Raw genomic sequence first — 20563 nt, forward strand, 5'->3', positions numbered from 1 at the left:
ATGATTTTACAAAAGCAATTGTTGTAGTGTGTCAGTCTGGGACTGATTGTAATGCCTTTTGCATCACAATCAGTCGCTTGTAAAATTTGCTTTTAAAAATTCATCATTAAAACTACCATTCACTATTGGAAAACCTGCATGACAGCTGACCCAAGACTGGACATTCCAGCACATCAAATCATGGTCAAGGTGAATCCATTAAACAAATTGCAAAACACCCGAGAGCTCCAGCTCAGATGTTCAAAGCCGCAGGTGGCATAATAAATGTGAAAGTTCATAACACTAAAATTAGAAATTGAACAAATACTGGGATTTGTTTTCTTACCAAGTAAAACCTTCTGATTGCCCTGAAGTGTTCACGTAATTAGTTTATTTAGTCAAGTCAGAAAGTGGATCAAGTTGCTGCCAGTTGGAGCCATGACATTTTATCACATGAAGGAGATTAAGACAAAGCATCTATCTAAAGTGTCTAATTAGATAACTGTATTATTGGTGCATTGCCTTTGTGTGACATTTCTGTTGGCTCTGTGTTAGTAGTTCATATGTGTGATTTACATAATATCTCACAGTTGTGATGAAAGTTGAAATATCAGATGTCTGGGAATGCGATGGAGCATTATTCACCCACGGCACCATATCTTAGGGATTGACATCCAGGATAGATACAGGATACTGAGATAGGAGAATAAAGGAAAAACACACTGACAGTCTTTCAGAAAGACCCACACCAACGATGAAGGTGGCACTCTTATTGAGAGTGAGGGGCACTCTCAATAAGAGAGAGAGGGACACTCTCAATGAAAGAGAGAAACTCCTCAGAGTCTCCAAAACTGAGGAGTTTTGGAAAACACCAGAGAAGGTATTTAAAGTCAGAAACTTTAAATACCTTAGAAACACACAGTTGTTCAATAGCCATGTCATTTTCTAGATTTCATTAAAGACGTTTGGTTTTCAAAATTATTTTTCCAAAAACCAATTCATCTAAATGCCAGATTTTATGTTTAGTGTAACGCCAAACTTTTCTGCTTCAACTTCGTGACAAACTCATATTAGATTCTCCTTTCAGCCTCAATCTTTTAATCTAGTGATTCATAACAGTTGGCGATTTCACCACTGGATTATTATTGAGAGGTTTATTTGCATACTCAACAGCTAATCCTCTTAAGTTACTAACTGTGGACCATTTCTCACATACAGATGCGCTCATGTGTTTATTTAAATTTGTAACTTTGCAGACATTTTCATAATTCTGATCCAATGAATAATTTATCCATAAACTGTAAAATACACACATGCAAAAACTCTGTATGCTACTATGAATCTTTTGTATTAATAAGGAGAAAATAAATCATGAAACATTTTACTCTGTCCCTAAAACTGAAAAAAACCTCAAATGATCCTTTACCCTAAAGTATATTGTCACAGTAAAATACAGAGAAAAGAACAGAGTGAAGACAACTTTTCTTTGGTGATGTCTTACATAGACTGCAGACTTTTTTTTTTTCCTTTTCACGTGTCACTTAAAAACATAAGTTTTTTTAGATAGATTAAGGCTTATGATTAAGTTATGGTTTTAAAACTGGAAAGTTTTCTGTTTTTGTATGCCTTAAAGTGTGTCAATAATCTGCTGAAGAAAGTCCCAAAGAGGCTTAGGTTTTCACAAGGAAAAATGTTTCCCCTCCCTCACAAGATTACGGACCAGGGCAATAAGCTAACCAAGAGGGCTTTTGTCATTTAAACTTACTTAACGGAAAGAAAAAAATGAAAAGCTACACATGACCGAATGTGAAAGAATGCAAAACATTTTTGAAGTGTATTTGAACTCAGTAGTAACCCATTCCAGTGGCAGTGAACGTGGTGATCAGAAAGCTCCTCTTTTAACCAGGATTTGCATGTGACGTTTGGACACCTAGATGTCTTCAGGATGCCTGAGTCAAAAGAGAGTAGCGTTTACCCAGTGAAAGCTGGGATTCACATTTCCAAATGCCAAGATGTGATTAATATTTCTGCAAATGTCAGGAGGGGAAAGAAGTAGGCTGTAATTTGTGCTGTTTGAGCCATTAGGCTTTCAAAATAGTTCTCACACCTTAAGTGTGATAAATATTTAGTTATAGTGAGAATAAGAATGCGCAGACCCAAGATTGATCTTTTGAATTATGGTGTCTGCAGAGTGTAGCATTGATCACAGTAAATACTGTTTAATGTGGACCATAAAGGCCATGGGTGTTAAATTAATTTTAGTACCCCAGCAGCGAAAAGAACAAAAAAAGAAATCTCAGGCTTTATTCACTTGTAATTTTCCCTACTATCTAATATGTCCTGCAGTGTGTTTTATGTAAAAAAAATATATATATATATAAATGAGTTAATTAAGAAATGAAACTTTCTAAAATAACACGCTTTCTTTCTCACCGTTGACTTTATTATCATTATACAAGAACAAGGTAGTTTCCACGCTGTACCAGTTTCATTTACAATCATTTGTTTGAGAGGTTTAATCCCAAATTTTACAAAACTACTGATAAGACCTGCTATTTGCAAAAATAGATTTTAATTATTGTTAATAATGCCCTGTACAAATGTTGTTCTTGCAAAGAACATATTTTGTTCTTTGCTTTCTTGCTTTTTATTGTTTTTGATAAGATTTTAGAAAAGGATAACCTGGGGAACTACAGAAAGGCATTTTCTATGTGAAGATTTCGTAAATTAAGAAAAGAAAAATCATCCACTGCGTTATAGCTTTCGTATGAGGTCAGACTGGGTTACCCCAAGCTTGCTTCTTAAGAGCAGACGCTGTTAATTATTTTGCAAATTAAGTTTACTGTCAAAATATTTTTTAAAAACAGCAGCTGTTTGCTATGAACAAATCAATCAAGAGCAAATAAAACAAGCTCAGCTAACATTTCAAGTCTGTCGAAAGAGAAATCCTAACTGTTACTTTAAATGCATATTTCAGCCTTAAAATTAGTCAACTTCTTCATGCAAACATCCCTTTTCTTGCAATGACTTGCTGCAAACTGTACATTTATAGTCAGACTGTAACTTGTGGCGGCATTCCTGAGAAATTTTAGACATCACGTAACATATATGGTTTTATCTTTTCGGTTCAAAATGCCAAACCAACACAACAAAATGTTTATTTATGAGCAGAATAAGCTTGTGCACTGTTCAAACGGCGTTTGTCATTAACCATCACACAGCACAATCTTTCTACACACGTCTGCAGTTATACTACTGACTTCCTGTTATTCTGGGAGCTAACACCTGCGACACCTCGTTTAGTGACCCTAAATCCTCAGTAATAAGCTCAGCACTTATCTACAGTTTTGAAATGTATGAAGGAGGTGGCAAAAAAGAAGCAGAGCAGGAGAGTTTGAAAGTATTGATGTTGAATGAACTTGTTCCTATCTGTATTCAGTAGTGCCCTTGTCGATAGGAGGGTGTTTATCTTATCTTAATGTTGTTATCATTTATTGTGAAAATTTCTCATTATGATTATGGATTTTGATTTTTTTTGTTGTCTCAGCAAATTTCAGTTAATAATGTGTATTTTAAAAATTGACAGTTTTATTGGAAATTTTATTTTTTACTGTTTTCTCCTGTTTGTTCCGCAAGTCAAAAAATATCAGAACATTTGAAAATATTATATGAACATTGTGTAATATGAATAACAATTTGTTAAGAAAACTGGCATCCTGAAGAAGCCTGTTTCAAACAGTGCTTGTTTTTGTGATGCTATGAATGTGTGCCATGCAGTCCCAGCCATAGAGTTACCTAAAAAATACATAATAAATTGTTTTTGCTTGTCATTTTTATTGTTATCACAGTAGTACCAGAAAATATTGTGATAAAATCCAAAGTCCAAATTATACACACACATATAAATACGCGCGCGCGCGTGTGTGTGTGTAGTGCAAGCAGCATAAGGTGACAACAGTCACCCCTTATTACTAACACCGACTATCACTTTATTTGCCTGTCGCTCCCTAAGTCCCGCTGGATCAAGGTTTTCCTCGTCCAGAATGAGATGCGATGTTGGGAGTTACCATAGCAACAACAGCTCTTCCCCTTCTACTGCCTGTTTGTGCAATTTGATCTTGTTTATCAACTTGTGCTCCTCATCGAAGCAGCTGAATGGAAATACCTAGTGATGCCGCGAAGGAAGTCAGAACTGAGCAGAAACCGACCACAAAAAGATGGTGAAGGTCTGATTCTGACAGCTAATGTGTGTCACACTTAGGAGAGAGAGTCAAAATGCTTTGATCAGACCTATATTATTATTTCTTTTGTATGGTAAGATAAGAATTTAATTCAAGAGGTAGCAGATCCTTCCTTAGTAAGTAATTATACACTGTTGTGTACTACTGCATGTATGCATTGTCCTTGTTTCTAATTCTCTCTTCTGTTTAGTTCAGGTTTTCTGTAGGATTTCCAGTTCCGAGAACCGAGAAGACTGTATCTGTCTTTTGTAATTGATTACTTGACCATATGTATTGGATCAATAAGCCCAAAGACCAGGTGACCCATTTTTAGATTTATGTCCAGATTTCTATTGATGTTTACTGTAAGGCTTCTTGCACATCATTACTAGTGGGAGCCAATAAATGTGGAGGGCTGTATCTACATGAAAAGTACAATGCGTATAATGCATTACTCTGCTTTATATGACATGACATTTTCTTGTTTTTTAAACATGGACACAAATGTAACTGATGTTAAATATTAGTGTGCAATTTCACTTTCCCTAACTCCAAATAAGTCCAACTTATTTTTTGGGATATTTGCACCATTATGCCTTAAAACCTTCTCCAAATAAACTAAATTTTCTTTTATATTATGAAGTTCTTCTGGTTTGGTCTTAAAGCTGAAAATCAAACTTAAAAATATCTCTTCCATATACATATCTCTTTTCATGCTTCATCAAGCTTCTTTTTGTTCTGTCCACGTGCTTTGAAACTCTAACTGTCTGACTTGGTTGTAACAATAATTTCCTTTCTGAATGAAAGTGAAGCATAGAAACAAAAGAGGGTTAGAGGGGGACACATTTTACCCCAGAAGGTTTTTAATTAAAAGAAGTTGGTAAACAGTAATTCTTTTTTTTTTTTTTACTCATGCATTATTTTAACACCTTCATGGTAGTTCATGCTCAGAGTTCATCTGAACACAAAAAAAAATGAGTTTTGTGCAAAAGTCGGGATGCTTCTCCTGTAAAGGGACTGAATTCATTACGACAGAGATAGGAGGCTTTAATAGAAAACCATAATACAAGTGTAGAGGGCAAAGAGAAGTTAGCTGAGCCTAATTTCCTTCTCTCCTCCTTTCATTCTCTGGCAGCAAAACGTTATCTGTGCTTGCACATTTAAAAGGAGGAGTAATTGAATCATTTGTGTAGCCGAGCCATTTGAAGGCCACACATGCAAACCGGAGAGCGCACATCACAAGAATTAGAGACACAGGTTTTCAATAACCTGTGTCTGAGTGTATGAAAAAGCAAATATGGATTCAGAATATATTTTATGGAGTTAATTCAAAGGGCTTTCATTAAACTTAACGTACAGTAATTATAGAAAACATAACAATGACTCCGCTGCTTGGGACTAAGATATTGTGACCATATGGCTCTGTTTCTGCAATGACAATTATTTAGAAATTACTTTCTTTCTTTTTTATTGTTATACAGAAGCTTTGGGAGCCTGTTGTATGTGAATCTCTGGATATGTCTTGCAAACACAGTGCATCATGGTGCTGGCTGCAAGTGCCTACTATAAGGTTCGGATAAGAACTTATTGAGAGGCTATAAGGTTTGGAATAGAAAAGCAAGAGACCAGATACAAATCCGAGCAAGAAGGTGCATGCCAAACATTGTCCAGTAAAAGAAGACTGAATAAAAAGGGGCTTCAATAAAGTGTTGGTGTAAGTATGTGCACACTTACATAAGTGGATTACTAAACTTTTGCCCAGTGACAAATGTTTGTTGTTTTTGAAAAGCATCTGGAAATTGTCGATTATGATCTCACTGTTTTGCATAACACAAACCAGATATTTTAACATGAGTGGGAACACCTTTGAGAGCAACTGTGTGTGTCTCTCTCTGTAGACTGAAGAAGAACATCACCTGGAACGTCAACCCAATCTCTCAGCTGTTCAGTGTCCAACTCTTGGAGTCTGTTTCATTCCTTGACCATTTTTCCGGAAGCAGAAAGAGCAGGATATATTTTTTTTATGCAGTTTTCATTTCAGGAGGCTTTTCGTTTTGCCAGGAGGGTGAATTTTATTCAGTCGATTTTTTTTTTTGTTTAATAAGAGGCAGCAAAAAGCAGCAGCTGCAGTTCTGTTTCCAAGGGATTCTCGTTAGACACCGTGTAGAAAGTTTTCTCCGAGGCAGCAGTGTGAGATGCACCAGAGAGGAGACGACGAATCAATAAGGTTAACTTGACAAACGGCGGACCCTTTGTTGAGACTTATTACCGCAGACTCAACCGAAAAAGAGAGCTCTGGAAGTTCAGGAATGGGAAACAAAGAGGACACACAGCAGGGATGGAAAAGGAAAGTTGCATCCAGACGCTGATGAGCTACAACGTGCTTTTTTTACACCTGACAAAGTGAACAAGGAGAAGCACTGAGCTACCAGAATGGGATCATGTGTGACACAATAATTAGCAAAGGAAGGCATGAAAGGTCCAGAGGACAACACATTTCAACAAACTGAAGTTAGTTTCCTGGCTTTGAACAAAGTCATGACTAAGTTAGAGTGGGAGTCGAACAATCAACTGTCAGAGGAGGAGGAGGAGGAGGAGGAGGAGGAGGAGGAGGAGGAGGAGGAGGAGGAGGAGGAGGAGGAGGAGGAGGAGGAGGAGGAGGAGGAGGAGGAGGAGGAGGAGGAGGAGACGTGTTGCTTTCATGCATAGGTGTCTGGAGAGAACCTGACTTTCCCCTTGAAGTGTGCTCAGAGGCAATTTCACAGGAAGATTTGGTCAAGTTTTTTATCACTTCAAGCACTAAAAAACTTCGTCCAGCCACTCTGCTGCACATGTGCACCCACATGGAGGGAAAGTCAACTAACGCCTGTCATCTGTTGCATATCAAAACAAAACAGAACGTCACAGACTGTCAGAACCAAAGATTTGCACAGTCTAAAAAGTGTTTGACAGGCCTGGAGAATGTGTTGAAGCCCAGAAGAACAGGACGGGATTCAGTAGTATTTTTGCTATCGAGTGTCACAGCTTCACAACCGCAGCGTGACACAATGATAAAAGCTCCTGTGTCAGATTCACACAGCCAGACTCCAAAAACAAAGGTGGATCAACCCAGTAGCCCGTCTCTTTTTTTCCCGGAACTGTCGCTGTGCAGGTCTTTTTAATCCCGATTTGACTCCTCGGCCTTGACAACGCTAATATAAACCTTTCACAAAGCTTTTTTCTGTTTTGTCTGGAATTGATGTTCACATGCTCAAAAGTATTGCATTTGTACTAGGAATCAATTAATCTCTTAACAGTCTTAGAAATAGCTTGGTATATTTACTCTTGATAAGTCAAACTCTGTTGCTAATGAATGTTGTACTGCATGCAGTTTGTTCTTCTGTGGACATTGTGTATAAGTGTAGCCACGAAATGTAGGATCCCTAATTCAGTGGGCTTCAGGTTTAATTACTTTCTTAATTTTAATGATTTGGATAACCTCAAAGTCTGAGGCCTTAATTTTTATGTTAAAACTGAGTTACTACCCCAAGGGGAAAAGTGTAACTAGATTAGAGTCTTACAGAGAGGTTCACGAGTTTTTATTACCAGGTCCAAGTTAAGTATCAAGTCTTTGAGAGTCTGTCTCCCATCCATCCATCCATCCATCCATCCATCCATCCATCCATCCATCCATCCATCCATCCATCCATCCATCCATCCATCCATCCATCCATCCATCCATCCATCCATCCATCCATCCATCCATCCATCCATCCATCCATCCATTTTCTGTACACCCTTGTCTCTAGCGGGGTCGGGAGGGATGCTGGTGCCTATCTCCAGCTAACGTTTTGGGCAAGAGGGAGGGTACACCCTGGACAGTCTGTCGCAGTCAAGTCAAATCTCAGTTCTATAAAACAAACATTCAAGTTAAGTCGCAAGTCAAGGCAAGCGCAAGTTAGGCCTCAAGTCTTTGAATAGCAAGCTTCAGTTATGTTCAGTATGAAGCCTAAGCCCTTGTCTAACTCCTAAGTTGTAGGGTATGTGTACAGTCTACTGTAAGTATCAAAACTTTGAAAGGCATGCACAAGTCAAGAGTCAAGTCTTGAGTATTTGATTAGCAATGTTTTAGCAGTCTTTTTTGGGCACTTGACTTATCAAGTGCAAAGTCTTAGAGAGGTGAGTCCACATCAGATCTCAAGTCTTTCAGGGGAAGGTTATCCTCTGGTCTAAAGTCTTTAAAGGTTAAGTCCAGGGTAAATAGTCCAAAGCAAGTCTCAAGTTTTTGAAGGGCAGGTTCGAGTCTAGTCCCAAGTTTTTGAGTAACAGGTCCAATCTCAAGCCTCTGAGTAACGAGGCTTAGTCAAGTTTCTAGTGACCTGCAATTTTCAAAGGCTATGGTATCATCATGCCCCAAAGCAAGGAGATATGAAAGGTGATGTAGCACATCAACTTTGCAGTGATTCACCTTTCATGGCTCTTGTGCTTTCATCCTTTATTATATGGGCTAAAGAGTGAGACTCAAATCCAACCCCGTGACTCTAAGATAAGTCTAAAACCTTGAGACAGCAATTCAAAGTCAAGTCCTCAGCCTTTGTTTTTGTGGCTTATTTATGACTCGAGTTCAGCCATAAAACTTGAATCACTTTCTCTTGGTTAACAGGCACAAAGGCACAGTTGTTGGAATAAAGACCCATGTTTCAGTTTCAGTTCTGAGAGAAATTTGCATATTCTTTCCAGAAGTGGGTAGTAACTAATTACTTTCACATTTACTCAATTAACATTTTGAAAAAGAATTGTACTTTTAGGAGTAGTTTTACTACACCGTATATTTTTTTTATTTTTTGAAAAATATTATCATGACGTATTTGAGTAAAATTTCTGCATGCCTTACTCACTATGAGTAACTTCACTAAATGAAGAACAAACATGATTTAACCAAAATGCACCAGATACAAAGTTATTGTTTAATAAGTTTTATATTTAAAAATTTTAAAAAGTGTTTTTTTTGTCTTAATTTGATTTTTTTTTTATTATGTAATATATTGGCATGCATTGTTTTCATTTTAGCCTTTAAAATACCAAACTTTGCATATGATCGTATGTTTTTTATCTGTCTGCTATCATTTTAAAATATTAAATAAGATGTTCTGATAAGTTACTCAGGACTAAAGTTGTCTTTTCTTACCAAGTACTTCTTTACTCCTACTTGAGTAAATTCTTAGATAGATACTTCTTACATTTTACTAGAGAAAAAATATGCTGAAGTAATGCTTGAGACCACATTTTTTTCAATTCTCAACCCAGCTACTATTCTTTCCAGCATGTGCAGGTTCGCTGCAGGTTCTGTAGCCACAATCAAAAAACATGTTGGGTTTGTTTGTGTATTGTTTCCTCTCCAGTGTGTTTCTATGTTGCCCTAAATTTCTCAACTCTTATTCTGAAGAACAGTTTGAGGAAACAAGTCACAAATAATTTGCAAGCACTTGCAGAAAGCAGCAGCTGTGTGAATATTTGCTACTGACAACACTGAAGCTAGACTTTTCTATTGGTGACAAACAAACAGGCTATTTCGTTGTTTTTGATGAGTTTGAGTTAAATTTTAAAAAATCTCTATTTCAAAGAAATTATTTGAAACACAAAAATTAATTATTCTTGTATGCTATTTGGAAAAACACAAAAAGGCAGTATTTCAATGTTACTTTGCATAAGTGCCACATTAGCATCAGACATACATAATTTGGGGATTTTCCATTTGAAGCTGATGACGGTGGTAGAAGACGGGGATTGGAAATACTGCAGTAAAACGCTTTGCTTTTCAGTTTTACTGTTGCTTAAAATGTTGCTTCTATGTTGGTGATGATTAGCAATCCAGCCTTCCATTGGAAGACCGACTTTTCAGAGTATTAAGACTTTATATTATCCTATTATACAGTAAAGTAATGTCAGCATTTTTTTCTCCATTTTGCCTAGGATGTAAAAATTGTTGTCAAGTAAAGGGAAAGGTATTTGGAGATTTAATGCTGTAGTAATCCACCTCTAACGTTTATGTTAGAGTTTATGTGGTCTAACAGCTGAATCCCTAAGACTTCATAAAAAATATTAACTCAGTTGCATGGATTGAGTTATCATCAATATGAAGGGGGATTAGTAGCCTGGCTATTGTCGTCCTCTCCAATTCCATTTGATTCTAATCTCCCTTCAGTGCTCCTTTTGAGATTTCTCTTATTGATCTCGATTTCTCCTGTTGAATTTCGACAAACTGAAGAAGTTCTGCATGATGATGTTGATTTCTGTGCTGTTTTAAAATTGTAGTCTGCTTACGTAGGGTTGTAGTTTGCCAATGGCAGCAGGGGAAGTGAACGAAGAATTCAGTCTGTGTTGACCACACTTCCAAAGATTGAGCAATTAAAGTCAACAATTAAATGTTTAAGACTTTTTATCGCTGGCAATGATGTCATAATGATGTCTGGCATAGAGGATTTCAAACTATGAGACAGAGGAAGAACAGACTGAAGCAGCAATGAATAAACCTGCCTAACAACAGACTTCACAGCTGCTTTAGCTACTTCAGATGTCAGGTAAATCGTTTTTTAACACTCATATTTAAACTCAAATTAATCTCAGTTGATATTTTTCTTTAAGTATGACAGCTGAATTTGGTATAACATGGAACAAAGAGATTATTTTTGTACTGATTTCTTGAAAATCAACAGAAACATGACGGTCCATCATGTGTCAGTTGCACAAAAATACAGAGCTTAGTAAAAACTAATAATATCCCTTGTCAAATTACAATCAACCAAACCTATTTGTGAATGCTTTGTGACAGAGCAACAGAGATGAGTGCATTCTCAATTGGAAGAACATAAAAATATAGATATAAACTTATACAAGTATATCCATAAAACCCAAACATGCAAAGATACTTTCACATGTTTGAAATGCTATTTGATTCGAAATGTAAACATGTACTGCATTGACTAAAAAAAACATTTATTTCTTATAAACAGTGATTCATTGAGTTGTATCTTCATTGTTGTTCACTCTTAGTAATCAAACCAAAACCCTTATGGCTTATTTCCTACATGTACCATAATAGACAGGAAGGGATGGTAAAAATGGCACAGCGTTGATGTAATAGACATTCTAAAAAATATCCACAGGTTTTCCTTGAAAGTTTTGTTTTATAGAGAGTAAGGCAGGTTGGAGTACTGTGACTTTAATACTTGAATGAGAAAAACATCTAAGGAGGTGTGATTTCTTATGTTCTCTGCCCACTAAGTGACTATTTGTTTTGATTCCTTGTTGGTTTTGGAGGTAACTTGTGCCTAACATATGGAACAAAAACATTTCTGAAATGCACCAATCACCAATCCCCTAAATTTAATCCTTCTGTCTGCAAATGCAAAGCCCTGAACAACTGCGTGCAATGATTGACAGGTAATTAGTCAAATAAAAGGCAGAATTATGAGGTGGATCAATCAGAAGAGGGTGAGATCGGGAAAATGAAGCAAGCCTGCAGAAGTGTTTCACATTACGAGGCACAAATCCTTGTGATTGTGCTCTTTGTGTTAATTCCTTCTTTGATGTTACAGTGCATTCCTGCCCAGACATGCACAGACATGGACACAACAGCAGCAGCAGCAGCAAGCTAATTATTGCCTTGAGTTGGGGGAATGTATTCATTTGGTAGCATCTCAGCAGCACTGTGATGCCATGAAGTGTTTCTCGCTCAGAAGGCTTTGGGAGTGCCCCGGTCTCTGTGGTAACAGGATGAATGCAAAAAGAAAAGGGGGTGTGGGGAGGAATAAGGAGCTGAAGAGAGAAGTGCAGCTGCGGTTAAGGAGCAACACTGCCCTCCAGTGGCCGACTGGGCAGGCGTTATTTAGTCAGTGCTGAGAAAGGAGACATGGCATGGAAAACTGTGAAGCATTTTTATTTCATTATTTTTAGGTGCGTTTTTAATGCTTTTGTCCCTGAATCACTGAATAGCTTGGCACTAAAATACATTAAAGGTCTGTTGTTGTTGTATCAAACTTCCAGACCACTCATGTGTGGTTCAAGTCTACAATGGACTTCCAGAAAATTACAAAGATACTGAAACCCTGTGCTTGTTTAAATAAAGGCTTTGAGTTGTATACATATATAAACGCGTTTAACTGAAGTCCTAAAGGGGTGAGGGTTTTAATGTTTTTTTTAAATCTCTTTCTCTTTCTCACTGTTTATTTAATGTCACATGCTGTTTTTATTTTAATTATGTAAAGCACTTTGAAATGCCTTGCTGCTGAAATGTGCTATACAAATAAAATTTGATTGATTGATTGATTGATTGATTGATTGATTGATTGATTGATTGATTGATTGATTGATTGATTGATTGATTGATTGATTGATTGATTGATTGATTGATTGATATATATCACATTTTCAACAATTATATAACAACATTGTGTTAGCTTTAACAAATATGTAACAAAAAGTATATGTATAAAAGGAAATCATAATTTTTAACAAAAAGGAATGCCATATAAGGTGTACCTGAAAATATTGGATGAGAACCTTCTGCCCTCAGCAGATGCTGGGTCATGGATGGGTCTTCTAGCAGAAGAATGACCCAAAAATAGTGGGATTAAAGAAGAATCATGTGGTACAGGAAATATGTTAAGACAACTAAATGTTTGAGTTGTCAAGCAACAACCAACAAGCCAAGAGAATATAATGATCTTCTGAACCGAGGAGTGAACCAAAAGCCTTAAGTGGGAAAGCCTGGTAAGCAGGTTGGTTACCAGGCTTATTAAACATTTTAATAAAGTTCTAATTAATGTCCTATTGGTGGTTAAATAACTGTTTCTCAGAATTCTGAGATTAAAGTCAGAATCCATTTGTTTTTCAGTGACCCTAATCCTCTCCTGTAGAATTCACATCAGGTTTTAGTAAAAATAAAAAATAAAATTAATAAAAAATCAAGTAATCCACAAAGAAGTAAAGCTGTCCCTAAGAGAAAATATACGTAATAAATTTTAATGTGAAAAGAGCCAAATGATGTGCAAAAAGGCACAGAAAGAGAAGTAAACAGCTGTCTGTGTTTAAAAAGCATTTTGATGACTCATAAAATGATCAATTACTTAAGTCTCACTCTGTATATCAGGGCTATATCTACAGTGTTTGCACATCTAAATCAATATGACTGACTTTTAACTTTGTAGTCTTCCTATTTCAAAGTTAATTCACACACACACACACATTGTTGTGAGATACACGACTTTACATCAACCACGACGTTATTGATTGTTGACTCCTATTTTGGATATTTCCCAAGTATTAAGCTCAACCAATAGATGAAAAGATTAGTGGTCTCCATGTTCAGACTCGTCTGCAGCTTAATTTAAAAATCTTTTTGACACATCACCTGAAAGTAAATATCCATTGATCGACTCAGACTGCTGACGCCACTGTAATCAGTTTTCTTGTCTCAAAGCTGCAGTCAAACAGCTGTTGCTTCATTCCTGTCACATCCCACATGTCTGGCCATTCATCTGTTTCTTAAAAGTCATCATCCCATAACTTTTATTTTGCCTCAAATGCACGTGTAGAGGCTGTTTCATGTGATTTGAGTGAATCAGAGATAGTACTTTAGGATCAGCATTACAGAGAAACTTTAAAGACCTTAACCGCCCTGCAGGTCTCTCCAGGCTCGCTGCGCAGGTATTATCCCTCATTCTGCTCGCAAACATCTCAGCTGGAGAGATTACATTTCATGGCAAATGAATGGGTTTGCACCTAGCCTGGTAATTAATCATTTGCTGGGTCCTTTCTTTGGCTCTCAGCATGATCTGGCCCCACTCTGAGACCCCTGCTTCAAAAACGCAACATCTTGACATTTTTATAATTACACCTTTTTCTCTGCAGCTCAAAGCAACTCGCGAGCTGTTGACAAACCGAGGGGGTGGGCGGCTACATGCGCTTCACAGAGGCAGAAAAATGTAGTCGATTAAAATCACAAGTACGTTCAAGGGTTTACAATCCAAATGTGTCATTTTTATGCTCATTTTTACGGAGAAAATAGCTTGGGTTACTGTTTCAAAACAAAACTCGTTAGCTGTTAGGTTTTTCATCCAAAGTCTTTTCAGGGTTTTACGTGTCAGAGCCTGTAAAATGTTTTTTTGTTTGGTTTTGTTTTTTACATTAAAAAGAAAAATCTATAATTTGTTAAACTTAATCACAACAGTACAAAAAGAAACAACAGGTTCCATGCAGTTATTAGTTATTAGTGCCGTGAACCAAACATTCTTATGTTCGGTTCGCAGACACACCTGAAGCACACCTGTGTGCTCCAGAACAGCAAGCTAACAAAGAGGTAGTCACACTGATTATGATGATGATGATGATGAGGAGGAGGAGGAGGAGGAGGAGGAGGAGGAGGAGGAGGAGGAGGAGGAGGAGGAGGAGGAGGAGGAGGAGGAGGAGGAGGAGGAGGAGGAGGAGGAGGAGGAGGAGAATTAGCCCTTTAATTAGCATCATCTGGCTGATGTGTCCTTCTTAAATCATAATTTACTAATAGGGGAGCACCTCAATTCAAACTTACTACAGATCATGTTTATTATGTGTTTGTTATTAACCCTAAAATGAATAAAAGAGATGCTTTTTTTTTTCCTCCCATGGTTTGAGGAGGGGAAAAATCTGGCAAATAAAAATGTACGGCCTTACACAAGTTATTGGTGGCAGCTTCCTGAAGCATAATGGTGGACATCAATCATCACACCTGGCACATTTTCTAGCCAGTGTTGGCTGCTTATAATATTGAGTTTTTCCAGCAATATTCTGGATTGCTCACATAGATTTCCAGCTGAATCAAACCACCACCTGGCTCTCACAGCTTTGCAAAAAGCGTGAATCAATACCTCAAACTGATTATCAATACATATACGACCCCCATCAGCACTTTCCGGGGGAACAGACCATTACCTGTCCAATTGTGAAAATGAAAGAGGTCCACACAAAAGGAAATCAGTTGCATTCAAGCAAGGCCCTGCTCATTCTGGATGCAAAGTTATGCATTGCATAATTAATTTGCCATTAAGGCTGGATTGATGTTGCCTGCACGATGCAAACAACCAGGCCATAATTGCTTCTGGTGTTGCATCCGCAGCTTTGCCTCATTACTGAAACAGACGCTAACGTGATGAGGCAGCTTCAGGTTGACAGGAATGTTGATCGTTTCACTGTGTTCGAATACTTGTAAAGAGTGCTGCAGAGGGAAGGGGGCGAGAATCCAGGAATGCTCCATATTCAGCAAAGGAACGGGGAAGGAAGACAGTGCAGTTTTAAATTACTGTGCTTTTAATGGTAATATATGGTATTTCAGGATAACAAAAAACAAAATCGTGTGTTCAGATGCCTATGCAGTTCTTTCATATTAAGTTACCGGTATAAGAAAATCACCTCATCTTTACCCTGTCATATAATTGAATAAAAACAACCAGAGAAGCAAAAGATCACAACAGAGAACTTTGCATCTGAGTCAACCACACTTCCATTCTCTCTCTCTCTCTCTCTCTATATATATATATATATATATATATATATATATATATATATATATATATATATATATATATATATCAGTGTGTACATCTATAGCACTTTGACTTTCTTCATTTATTGAAAAAACATTAATGCCCTGTACATTGTAAAGTTGTTCCATAAACCTTTAAAAAAGAATTAGTGCAACAGTGTTCTATCTATTACTCTTCTCCATTTACTGACTTTACTAATCGTCTTTGGTCTTCTTCATATAGTTTTAGGTCACGAAATGCCAGTTTTCAAATGTTTAGTTCAAATGAACTAAACATTTCTTACATTTTGCATTTAGAGATATTTTCTTCCCTGCATCCTGAATGGCTGAACAACTGTCGAGCATGGTGGTGGAGGTTTAATGACTCAGGTTTGTTGTGCAGCCACAGAACCCTGGTAAATATTCTGGAATTAGATGCTCTGTAAATACCGCGTAATTGTATTTTATTTTTTTAACCGTGCATAAATTTTCTGGTTTCCCATGGTACCAACTGTGAGAATTCTTGTACAGTTTAATAAAAAATCCTGATGAGAAAAATCAAACAAGATAGTAAAGAAAATGTTGGTTTTTTTAAATTTATTAACAAAGTACAATAATTACATTTCACAATTATTTCTGAGAAATTATAAAACACTTCTAAAAAGAAAAAAAAGTACAACATTCCCCCCGCTATCCTGTCTTCACTGCGGAACGATAAAGACAGACACGAAGACGGATTCTGTGAGTTTTAAATTTTCACATCTTCTTAATCCGTTTCTTGGGTCTCTGGTTAAAGACTGGCGACGTTCCCATCAGCGAGTCGGGCGAATGCGAAGCGTAGCTGCCTTCAGACGCCGCCCCTCCTGGTGAAGGCGCCATGGCTCCTCCAGACTCGCTCATGGTGGACATGGGATCCCCCTCTTCGAACACGTCTCCGCTCAGGACGCCGTGGTGATGATGATGATGCTGATGATGATGACCAGCACCCTGACCTTCCTCGCCATCCTGGGGTTCCATCTTTACTTGGGGCCAAAGAGGGGAGTTGTTGGCCGCGCCACCACCTTGTGAAGAAATAAACTTAAAACTGTAGTTATTGTTCTGAATAAAAAAATGCATCAAACATTTATGTAATATGATTTTAATCAAATGATGTAAATGAGCAAATCAAACTGTTGCTGCTAACATATCACTAGTTGAAGAGTGTGCACGCCTATGCAGCCAGATTATTGGAGTTATTGTGTTCGTGTTTGTTTTTCAGTTGAATCCTTAGCATATATGTCACATTAAGGGAAGTCTTTAAATAACACATTGTGATTACAAATGATAGTAACACCCATCTTTAAGATGCAGCAAGCAGTGGTCTCACCTGAAGTGTGAGGGGAGTGGTCAGAATCTAAGCCTGCTGCCAGCCTCTCTGCGTGGGCCCCGAGGACCCCCATGGGTAAAGCCTGGTCCCCAGAGGCCAGGTCGGCCTCCAGCTCCTCACTTACAGGGAAGGGAATGTCACTCAGAGGCTCGTCCTTGATCTTTAGCGGTTTGGAGTCTTCCATGGCTTTCTCTGGATTCACCAGACGCTCATATTCTTCTGACAGCTCTTTGGTAACCTAGAAGACAAAAAACTGTTGTTTCTGTTTTCTGCTGTAAAAATAAATAAATAAATAAAAATAAAGAGCTAAATAAGCTTGAAATCATCTCACCTGCAGCATGTAGCTGTGATAGTCCTTGATCCTGACTTGCCAGAAGCGCTGGAGGGCCAGCATGCTGCCAATGCCCACCTCGTGGAACACCTGCTCCACCACGTCCGGGAAGGGCGTGGCTCCCAGCCTGGCCTCGCGGTCCACCGCTACTCGCAGGAGCTGGGTGAGGCGCAGGTAGTGTTCATGGACCAAGTCGGTCAGGGTCTCCAGGACGCTTTCCTGGGCGGACTCAAAGCCGGCATGAGCCAGCACCGTGGCTACCGACTGATAGAGGAGCTGCCTGCAGGAGGGCCAACTCAGCTCTGTGACTGTTTCACCTTTCCCTCTGAAAGGGCGGAGAAACACAAAGGGATTCTTCAGCACAGAACCACAAGTCTTGGCTCAAAGTGTCTTGTGAAAGTATACAGAATAAATAATAGAAAATAAATAGTTGGTAATTATTGTTGGCTATTATATATCAAGAGTCATGAGCTCCCACTTGGCCTACCAATGGAATATTCAGCCTGTCTGACAGGGGTCCCACAGCAGTAGTAGCTTAATACAAATTCATGCCACACTTTTCAGATTTATTTGTTAAAAATATTGAAGACTATGCAACATTCTCCTTTGACATGCAAGTTATTCACTACTCTGTGTTGGTCAATTACATAGAAGCCCAAGAAAGCACAGTGAAGTTTGTGGTTGGAAATCTGTAAAGGTTTGAGTATGAGTACTTTTTGCAAGGTATCCTTATCTGTCATTGGCACAATGTTGAATGTTAAAGAGGCGACATCTCAAACTTACTTGTAGAATTCACTCTCAGGGTCACTATGGCGAAGCTGAAAGGGCTGGTGAGGGTCTTTGCTGTCTACGGGCAGCAGATCGTCTGGCACGGCGGGTGGAGTGGGAGGACGCAGCGGCAGGTTGGCTTCAGTCTCCTCTGGCCGGCTACCGCCCTCTGAGGATGCCGAGCTCTGACCCTGAGCCTGGCCCTGGGCCGCCGCCAGGAGAGCTCGCAGGCGGCGGGCGTGCTGGCACAGCTGCACCGTGTGAATGGTGAGGCTGCACGGCTCTGAGGGGATGTCCAGCATCGTGGTGGGCCGGGGGCGCTGGGCCGACGGCTGGTGCAGGGGCGGGTCCTGCATCTCCACGGACCGAAACTCGCGCTGGAGCAGGTCGAAGGAGCTGCGACTGGGGGGAGCCCCGGAGGGTCCAGGGATCTCACCCCAGTAACGCATCATGATTAATTCAGACCTGAGTCGAGACTGTACATGAAAGAAAGGAGAAGAAATATATTCCTTATCAGATAAAGTATTTTCAAGTTGATTAAGAAAAAAAAAAATCTGACCAAAATAACTGACATGCAGTGCCTGGTCAAAATATTAACACTTCTAGGTCTCTTAACATTTTGTCACATTGCAATCACAAACTTCAATACAATTTATTTGGATTTTATGTGACAGAAAAAGACAAAGTATTGTAAGTCTAGTATCTATTTGTATCCAGCACCCTCTACTTTGGTACCTCAAATTAAAATGTAGTGCAGCTAATTACCATCCAAGGTCCGCTTATTACTAAAGAGTTCAAGTTTAACTGCGAGTATTCTGTGAAGGCCTCGGAAATTTGTTGGAGAACTTCAGTGAACAAACATCATCATGAAGATGAAGCAACAGAAGTTTAAAGTGGGCTTACAACAGTTTGCCAAAAGCCACTTAAAGGCAAGAAATTGAAACTTTTTCTATTTGTAAAATACACTAAATCCATGCATCCTTTCACTTAGTCATTATTTCCTGATCTGTCTAAAAAAAATCGCATTCAAATTCACTACATTTTACATTGAAGTTTGTACTTCACATTTAAATGTAAAAAGTATCCAGATTGGACTGGATATTTTTGCAAGATACTGTAACCAACTTTCCAGACAAACTGCTTTCTGTAAGCAAATTAGCTAAATATTTAAATGAACTACACATTTTGCATTTCAAATTCAAAATGTGCATGTTTCTGTTAATTAGTAAACTGTTTCAGATAGTTTAGTCCAAATTTTTATAAAGTGTCAGTGACTGGATTCTTAACATGAAAGTCGAGACGGATGGCAGTCACACAATATATCAAAATGAAAACAAATTGATATACTGCTTTTTGATTCAGCAAAGCCGAAATATGGAGTTCCTATCGTTAATACATACGAACTGAAAGACATAATTAATGAAACCTTTTGCATGTGGAAATGTTGAATAAAAGAAAAATTGTCACATTTTTGTTTGGAGTTTTGTGCAAAAAAAATACAGAACAAATCCGTATAATACGACAACAAGGAACTAAGCTAACATTGAGGCACTTTTTGTTCGTATTTCGTTATATAGATAATAATTACATAAAATAAAGCTTGGAAGTTACCCTCAGATGCCAAAACGTCTTCGGTTTCGAACGGAAGCTGGATAGTAGCTAGGCTAGCGGCTTTGGGCGACGCTGAAGTTTGTATCTGATTCGAAACAACCGAGCGAGTTCTTTGTTAAAGGGCCATTCCGCAGCTTTTAAGCAACCCATTTTTCAAATTTTCAATTTAAAAATGGTGTACACTACAGTGGATTATTTGACAAGGTCTAAAACGTCACAACGCATCTTTTTTAAAGCCTACAATGTATTAATAAAGAACATTTTCAATGCTGTTTTGACCATGTAGATCAAATTAGAACTCCAATACACTGAATGTTCATCAGTTTACATTGAAGTCAAATTATTTAAAATACAAGTTATTGTTTGCTTAGACCTCTTCTTTTTTTGAAAATGGAAAAACTCAAGAAAAAAATAAAATACTAAATAAGAACATTATTTTTTAACAAATTTTAAAAGTAAGGTCATTTTTTTTTAAATCTCTAAAGTCAGGCAGTGAAAAAAAGATGATCCAATGACGTGTTAGAAGGCAATTTACAGATTAATATTATTTATTTAGCTTGGATTATGATAAATGTTTCTTTTGTTATTATTTATCCATTCACATTATGTCTTCATTTAATGATATGTTATTTCTATTTACAGTACTGAATAAATGCATACATATCTTATACCAGGTCACATTAGTCTTATGTGTTTTGACTGTTTATAAATGTCCTAAGAAGAGCTGTACTCTTGTACTGTTTACTGTACAA

General features: G+C 37.9%; 1 protein-coding gene across 2 annotated transcripts; it reads right to left on the reverse strand.

The window, feature by feature from the left end:
• Positions 1-16317: 16317 nt before the first annotated feature.
• Positions 16318-19921, reverse strand: supt7l (SPT7 like, STAGA complex subunit gamma). Of its 2 annotated transcripts, none has more exons than XM_008399677.3 (5): positions 19812-19921; positions 18216-18676; positions 17433-17757; positions 17102-17339; positions 16318-16796 (listed from the first exon to the last, which is right to left on the reverse strand). In XM_008399677.3, the coding sequence occupies exons 2-5, from the start codon at positions 18650-18652 to the stop codon at positions 16492-16494; spliced, it is 1305 nt and encodes a 434-aa protein (XP_008397899.1). In that variant the 5' UTR covers positions 18653-18676; positions 19812-19921; the 3' UTR covers positions 16318-16491. The 2 variants fall into 2 exon arrangements, with proteins under 2 accessions (XP_008397899.1, XP_008397900.1); XM_008399678.3 differs by lacking the exon at positions 19812-19921 and adding an exon at positions 19789-19811.
• Between the last annotated feature and the right edge of the window lie 642 nt (positions 19922-20563).

Source organism: Poecilia reticulata, chromosome 22, assembly GCF_904066995.2.
Source record: "Poecilia reticulata chromosome 22, P_reticulata-male-v2, whole genome shotgun sequence".
Taxonomy (NCBI): domain Eukaryota; kingdom Metazoa; phylum Chordata; class Actinopteri; order Cyprinodontiformes; family Poeciliidae; genus Poecilia; species Poecilia reticulata.

What these genes read in the sequence shown, in the direction of transcription:
- supt7l (XM_008399677.3), bottom strand. Translation starts at nt 18,652, where the DNA reads ATGATGCGTTACTGGGGTGAGATCCCTGGACCCTCCGGGGCTCCCCCC. An exon ending in CCTGAGAGTGAATTCTACAA is followed by an intron (nt 17,758 to 18,215) that starts GTAAGTTTGAGA and finishes CCGCCCTTTCAG; the next exon opens with AGGGAAAGGTGAAACAGTCA. An exon ending in CCACTCCCCTCACACTTCAG is followed by an intron (nt 16,797 to 17,101) that starts GTGAGACCACTG and finishes TTTCTTCACAAG; the next exon opens with GTGGTGGCGCGGCCAACAAC.